The sequence below is a fragment of the Alosa sapidissima genome, chromosome 18 (assembly GCF_018492685.1).
Source record: "Alosa sapidissima isolate fAloSap1 chromosome 18, fAloSap1.pri, whole genome shotgun sequence".
In the NCBI taxonomy this organism is placed as follows: Eukaryota; Metazoa; Chordata; class Actinopteri; order Clupeiformes; family Clupeidae; genus Alosa; species Alosa sapidissima.
In genome coordinates, this window is record NC_055974.1 from 1,853,190 (window position 1) to 1,860,905 (window position 7,716).

Below are 7,716 nucleotides of genomic sequence, written 5' to 3' on the forward strand. Positions count from 1 at the left end.
AACCCCACCAACATTCCAATTGTGTCCATGTTTTTATTACAAGGTCAGGCAGATACTCAGAAAGCATGTAGCAAAAACATCCAGCCCTCCTCACCAGGGATACAGATGTGTTGTCACAAAAGTGTGAAAAGCAAGGGAAAATAAGAACACAACAAAATGCCATTTCTATTCCTACCAAAGATGAAGTCTGGTGTGCCTCTTGCCATATATATTAATTCAGTAAACCATTTTGTTTGGATTCCCCTGTTTGCTTATGACATTCCTCCGGGACCCTCCATATAAAATGTACAGTGTTATTTTTCTTCAGGGACCCATTGTAAGCATAGGACCTACAAAATGGCAATGCAATGTGTTCGATTAACACATTCTCTCTGCAGTTTGTGCATTTGGGCCAAAGCTAATGCCTCACAGCCTTTACAGAAACGTGCTGTGGACACTTGGAACAAATGAATTGCAAGTTCGGTTGAAGTCCATAAACGATTATCATGGTCGAAAAACACCCTTTGAGATAACGTGTCACTTTTTCTAGATATGAAAAAGCTTTGCCCTTGTTTAGTCAGTGAAAAACGTTTCCGGCTGTCAAAGCCATCAATGTAATCAGCTGCCCCCTTTCAATTAAGAAGCTGTCACAAACCAGGAGGTGACCTTTCACACATACAGCACAACTCACTGAGAGCGGTAAGCTTCATAGTGTAGAACTCTGGGGTATTCTCACTGTATTCTGATGTGTTCATAATACTCCTATGGGGAGAGGTCCATTGTATATAACCTATTACCAACATGGCAAAGCCTATGTGCTTGTGATATAGGCCTAAGCCTCCGTTAGTGTCCACATCTGGTCAGGCTTTTGGTACTAAACAAGGTTTTATACAATGGTATGGACCTCTGTCCGTTATACACTACACACAGAAGTAACATATGGACACATCAGAATACAGTGAGAATACCCTAGAATTCTACAATAGCTTCATGAAACTTTGACATAGGCTAAATAATCTGACACAAAGGATTCTGTTTTGGAATGGTACTGTACAAATACAACGTTGTGGAGATCTAAAATCTTGATTGGATCAGCCCTGCTAGAGGTTGTATTCCACCTTGGGGCTTCAGGCTGTGCTGTTAAGCTGCTCTGCCTCCAAAAGCCCTCTTAGGAATTTCTGGAAACCTTGACTCTCCAGCTCCCTCTTATTTGTGGTCATCTTTGAGCCGTGAGTAACCTGCAGCCAGTGCAGTCACCTGAAGTGCACTCAGACCAGGGGAATTGACCAAGAGACACTCCCACAAGTCATAACTCTCAGATACAGATACAGTACGGTGGAATCAAGCCACAAATGAGATGTTACCGGTGTGCTTAACCAATACCTGTAAAACGGAATGGCTACCTTAGCTCTTTAAGAGGCCCAAGCGACCCATTAACCAGTGTCTTAAGACATAGGTCAGGTTCTTCAGATCCGAAACAATTTGGCATGAGCGGGAGGTCATTACAACTCACAGACCTATTCCAAACTGTTCTGCCCTCTCAAGGTCCTCCATATATGGACTGCATGGAATGTGAAACAACACAAGGAAGAAAGAAACATGTTTTATAGTCCATAATTTAGCCAATGCATTCACACAGATGATCACCTTCATGAAGGCATGTGTGAGCTGTTTAGTGCCACCTTGGATGCCAGCTTTAGAGACCAGCCCCAGGCAACCTTGGCTCTGACAGATAAGAAACATGCTTTCCATAAACCATGCATGACCAATGACCTCCATGCAAAATGGAATATGTAGTGTAATCTTTGTATCCACATACATACACACTCACACACACACTCTCTCCACTGAGTGTCCGTACAAAAAGGGCATTTTTTTCTACAAACCTTGTTGGTGTACAAATAGCATTGCATAAAAGTGCTTGTAAGAAAAATCATACCTATATGTCCAAAGCATGGAACGTTTTTTTTTCTTCCCCTCAGTGTAATTTTCTTTACGCTGAGGATAATAAGAAAGTGCAGTCCAAATTAAAACATTTCCCTAACAGAAAAGTACTATTTTTTAAGTAGACGTGGTTGTCCAATGCCACTTTCATGCAAAATTTCTTAAGTTTAGTTCAGTTAGTTGGGGAAGGAAAGAGTTGACCAAACAGCACATTTACCAATAAGATCTCCTTTGAAGGATCACGAGATCATAAATGAGGCTGTATGTATCTGTAATTTAAGTGGTATTTATCACGTGAAGTTTCTGTTCACAATTGCTCCTTTGTAACGTGCATGTGTTAAGGGGGTAAAAAAGTGCTCTACAGGAAAAAAAAAATATAACTAAAGCATTTTGCAACAGCCTTGAAAATATCAGCCTTTCATTCCCATTTCCTGAGAAAACAAGAGAAACAAAAGGACAAAGTCAAAGTGAAAGAGGAGAGAGTGTGAAGGAGCACCAGAGCAACACACATCCTCCCCTTTTTTCTATCGTTCTTTCTTTCTTTTCATTCAGTGATGAGCCGAACATCACTGGCCACAAGCTACAGTCATACATCTACACGGAAGGAGGAAAAAAGTGAAAGAAAGAGAGAAACCGTGAGAATGAAACCTATCGTCCTCAGTGTAAACACATTCTCCTCCCCCCCCCCCCCCCCCTTTCTCTCTCTTTTTCCCCCCGGGGGTTAAGTGACAAACAGGCCCGATGCGGCCTCGTGGTCCTGAGCGGAGAAGCAGTCGTCATCGGTGGCGTCGTTCGGCGCGTAGTGCAGCGTCGGCGCCGCGGTGTGGCCGTAGGCCTGCAGGGCGCGCTGTCGCTCGTCCGGCCCGTAGGCCAGCGAGGCTGGGTGCACCTGCTGGATGTGGCGTTTGATGGTGCTCACCTTGAGCGTGGCCAGTGTGGCGCCGCACACCATGCAGATGAGCCCGTGCCGCCGGCCGTCGTAGTCCATCAGGTACTCGGTGCGCCAGCGCGACTGGTAGTTCCGCCGCTGGTCTTTGCCTGGATAGTGGCCGTGGTGACGCCCCGAGGACGACGCCAGAGCCGGGTCACTGGACGCAGGCCCGTTTTTGGCAGAGCCCTTAGAGCTGATGGTGTCCTGATGCTTTGATTTGGTCTGTCCACTGCTCTTCTTGGGAGATGTCTGGCTGTCCAGTCCATCTGATATGGGCAAGGTGATGATGTCTCCCGGAGACCCAGCTATAGACATAGTCAGTAGAGAAGGGCAGTGAGGAAATATTTGGGATAACAGGGCAAGACAAACTCTATGGGTGAGAGCTCCCATATAAACTAGAAACACAATAGAATAGAGACTTAAAAGACTTAAAAGACTGCCATACTACTGTTCTACAAATGCAAACAAACTCCATGGTGCTGTACTGAATTCCAGTCATATGGGGGTATGTGGAGGTTAAGGCATTCTCATTCATAACATTTTTGTAAAACTGAAATGCCTCTTTTCCTTGTACTCTCTTACAAGCAAGTGCACAGTGTTAGCGCTAGCTGGAGCTAACCTAAACATTCTATTCCCCTCCCCAGAAGTTCCCCTCACCTGTCCCGTCTCCCCTCGACCCTCCCGAGGGTGCGTCACGCACCCAGGCATCAGCCACCTGCTCCCTCTCGCGGCGGCTAAGCCGCGTGGTCTCCGGGTGGCTCTCCTGGATGTGCTGGCGGAAGCCGCTGACCTTGGCGGCGGGCAGCTCCTGCCAGCACACCATGCAGTAGCAGCCGGCGCCCTGCGGCCCGTACGCCACCATGTAGTCCAGCCGCAGGCGCCACGGAAACCCGTCTCGCAGGCGCCGCTTCCGGGCCGGGGGGCGCAGAGGGGGGTGGTGCAGGGGCGGAGGCGGAGGTGGAACTGGAGGTGGAGGTGGTGGAGGGAGAGAGGGAGATGGGGAGGACATGTTGCTGTTGCTGTTGTGGCTGCTGCTGCTGCTGCCGCTGTTGTTGTTGTTGTTGTTGTTGTCCACCTCGTGAGGCGTCATGTCGGCGGGGATGGGGGTGAGGAGGACACCGCTGACGTCGACGTTCTGCGGGAGGAAGTCCATGCAGCCGCCGGCCGGGTCTACAGGGGGAGTGGAGTTGGTGGGGTCTTTGGCGTCGGACTCTATCTTGAAAAAATCTGGCAGTGGGCTGGACTGCGATTCTGATGGGAGTGTGAGGGCGATGTTAAGAGGATGGAGAGAGGGCCAAAATGTGCAGAACAAGAGCAGCAGGAAGAAAGAGACATGCAAGCCACTCAACAAATGGTCTCCGGAACAATCTTAAACACACTGCCATGTATACAGTACACCAAAAAAACAGTGTGGGACAGTGTATAACCCAGTCTTACGCACACACACAAAAACACACACACACAGGTAGGCACAGTCGCATACCAGGGATTTAATCAACTAGTTGACTATTAAAATCACTAGTTGGCCCTGTGGACAAAATGACATAAAGGCTAAATGGGCTAGACATTCCTAGCAGTAAAGCAGAGACAGCACTACTGGACCCAGTACACCACGACTAGTCAACAACTATTATGAAAAACTTCATCAGTAGTCCTGGAACCCCTAGCACACCTTATCCTCTAAGCTTACAAACATAAAGTCACACTAACCTTCAGAGACACACTCACTGATTCACACACAAAGATGAAAATACACACACACACACACACACACACACACACACACACACACACACTCAGAGAGAGAGAGCCTTGCTCACCGTGGGTCTGTGCCCAGCTCTGCAGGATGCAGTGCTTCTCTTCAGAGCTGTACACCAGTGAGTTGGGGTGGAGCTCCAGCACGTGGCTCTTGATGTGCTCCAGGTGGAGCGAGGGCAGCGCGCTGCCGCACACCATGCACACCAGCCGGCCCGCCTCCGCCTGGTACTCCATCAGGAACTCCTGCCGGAACCAGGCGTGCAGCGAGTCGTTCAGGTAGCGCTCCAGCGTCTGGGCCGAGGGCATCTGGAAGTCCTCACTGACTGGGCCGGAGGAAGGGGGAGAGGCAGGGGCCACCGCACTGCAGCTGCTGTTGCCTGACGGCGGCGTCCTTTTGGGGGTCAAAACAACAGGTTTACCTGGGGAGAAAAACATGGACAGATATGGATGGGTAAGCGTCACTTGTTGGAATTCCTTCATTTATATTTTAAAAACCCAGTCCCTCTGATATTGCAAGTCTGTAAGATGTCTTCATAAGATCACACACAGACAAAAGTGCGACTGACACGCCCTATTCAGTTCTTACACACTTCAAGCACTGTTGGAACAATTGGTAGTCTTGCCACCTGAAAAAACAGCTTGCACCAGTTCAATACGCACCCCTTTGGCTTTGGACAAAAGTGTCTGCAAAAGTGCCCCCGCCCACACACACACACACACACACACACACACACACACACACAAACCTGTCGAGCGCCGGGCACAGTCCAGCACCTCCTCGGCCGCTGCTATTGTCACTGCGCCTTCTCCTCCATCTCCATCTTCTTCTCCTCCATCTCTCCCTCCTCCACCCGATCCGAACGGCCTCTGTCTGGCCTCCAGGCCAAGGTGGCTCTCCCAGCCCTGCCGGATGAGCTCCTTGTCGGCGGCGCTCCAGAGCAGCGAGTCCGGGTGCTTCTGCCGGATGTGTCGCTTGATGGTGCTCAGCTTGAGCGTGGCCAACGAGCTTCCGCACACCATGCAGATCATGCCGTGCCGCCGCGGGTCGAAGTCCATCAGGTACTCGCTGCGCCAGTACTCGTGGTAGTAGCGCCGGTGGTCGCGGCCTGGGATGCGGCTCAGGCCTGGACGCGAGGCCCGTTCGGGTCGGGCCGGAGGCGGCAGCGGCGGCGAGGCCAACGGTGATGGTGGGGTGGATCTGAGCTGAGAGGGGCCAGGCATGGGGGACAGGAGGAAAGGGGCATCGGGGTCTTCGCTGACACTCCAGTAGGAGGTGTGCGCTGAACCTGAGGGGATCCCTGTCTCCTCGTCCTCCTCCTCTCGACTGTGGCCGTTAGTGATGCCATCCTCACCTAAACACAGAACAAGGGAAAGGGGGGAGATGTTGATTCCTCCCTTCATCAGATGTAGTGAATCATGTGTGACTGCACACCTAGCCTACATAAAGCTATTTTAAAATCCTACTGAAACATGGCTTTTTATGGAAGAATAGAATAGAATGGAAACATTACGTTTATTAGATTAACGTAGCCTAATGTTTCCATTCTATCCTAGCATAGGTTTTCCCAAATTATATTACACCCCTTTACATAAAGCATTGACAGAAAGCTCGTCTGGTTATCGGTTTCAGTTCAAAGTAGTGCTATTTGCGCAACGGTTGGTAAAATATCTGTGATCTGTGGCGATAATGTGTGTATTTCACTCAGGGGTGGCTACAGTCACACACGGAGTTTTTCATTTCCGCAAAGCACCACAAGCTCTCAACGCGGGGGGGCGGCGACTCCATTTGATGCACTGCTGCTTTCCACTGGGTGGCGACTGCGCATCACAGTACGCAGCCAGCATGGTATTATGCCTTTGTTTATAGTGGAGCCCGTGGAACGAGGGGCCATGCTGCCCAACTGTATTGTCCGTCACACGGATTAACACCGACTGAGGTCGGAGACCAGGCGAAAGGGTGAAATCCAAATGTTAAAGATTCAATCTTTACCTCCCAAAGGAACTCCAAAGTCCGTCTGGTCTTCTATCGTCTCCTCCTCGCCGCTTATTATTAATGAGAGGCAATCTGTCTGCTCAGCGCACGGTTGGACCTCGGGCTCCTTCGGTTCCTGTTTTTCCATACCTATGTAACGTCGTTGTGTATAAAGAGGTTCCTACGTCGTCTCTGTAGCAGTGCCACGGACGGAGGTGTTTTTAGAGTCATTCGGCAGGCGCTTTAGTGAGCTATCTGAAACACGCACGCACCCATTCCTGTAAGTGCAGTGTTGTGCGGTGCGGTGCCCCTCAGTGCGCGAGTCAACTTAACTTTTTATGCATCGATACCACACTGTGTCGGTCATAAATCCATGTGAGGAATCGCCGAACGGGCCTGTCAAATTTTGGTCGGTCGGTTTTGTAACGGCCTCCTGGACGTATTTTGAGACTCAGCTTGTCTTCAGGGTGGGGAGCCGAGCTAGGGGCCCCTGGGGCTCCTTAAGGGGCTCCTGGGTAAATTTAAAGAGACAGTAGCGGCTTTCACGCAGCGACACACGTATCCGGGGGCCAGTAGTTTTTAGATAGGCTGTCCATGGAGGTCCGGGTCAATCTCCCTGAGGACTTCGACCTGGGCCACACTCTCACACTTCCAAATCTACTAATTACAGTTAAACAACGTCCACATTCCACATAATTCTAACATTTTTCAGGATTTTAAAAAATGTTGTCCACATTCCACATAATCCTAACACTTTTTCGGGTTTTGTAGGGATGTCAAATGCTATTTTTTTATAGGCTAGTCTAAGCCTACTTAGAAAAATATGACATTTTGTACAAAAATAAAAACAGCCTCCAAATTGGGCTTTAATCTTGAATTTAATAATATAATAATTGAAAAACAGGTCATTGGAATTTGTATAAAGGTTGGCTTATTATGCATAACATGTCAAACAAGGCCAGAGTGCTTTCATATTCAAGATGAGTCATTATGGACAGCTTAAATGGTTGGTATAATTTATTTAAACAATGTATCATGTGGCATAACACAAACATTTAACAAATTATTTCAACAAGTTACTAATTTTACTCTATATGCAGCACTTATAGGTTAGGTCATGCTCAGTGATTTC

At 48.8% G+C, this 7,716-nt stretch overlaps 1 protein-coding gene across 2 annotated transcripts; it reads right to left on the reverse strand.

Moving 5' to 3' along the window:
- Positions 1-13: 13 nt before the first annotated feature.
- Positions 14-7,069, reverse strand: si:dkey-106g10.7 (uncharacterized protein C11orf95). Of its 2 annotated transcripts, none has more exons than XM_042070458.1 (5): positions 6,918-7,069; positions 5,359-5,964; positions 4,675-5,031; positions 3,512-4,105; positions 14-3,159 (listed from the first exon to the last, which is right to left on the reverse strand). In XM_042070458.1, exons 1-5 carry the CDS (start codon positions 6,949-6,951, stop codon positions 2,645-2,647), a joined length of 2,106 nt encoding a protein of 701 aa, XP_041926392.1. In that variant the 5' UTR covers positions 6,952-7,069; the 3' UTR covers positions 14-2,644. The 2 variants fall into 2 exon arrangements, with proteins under 2 accessions (XP_041926392.1, XP_041926391.1); XM_042070457.1 differs by having other exon boundaries at positions 6,603-7,063.
- Between the last annotated feature and the right edge of the window lie 647 nt (positions 7,070-7,716).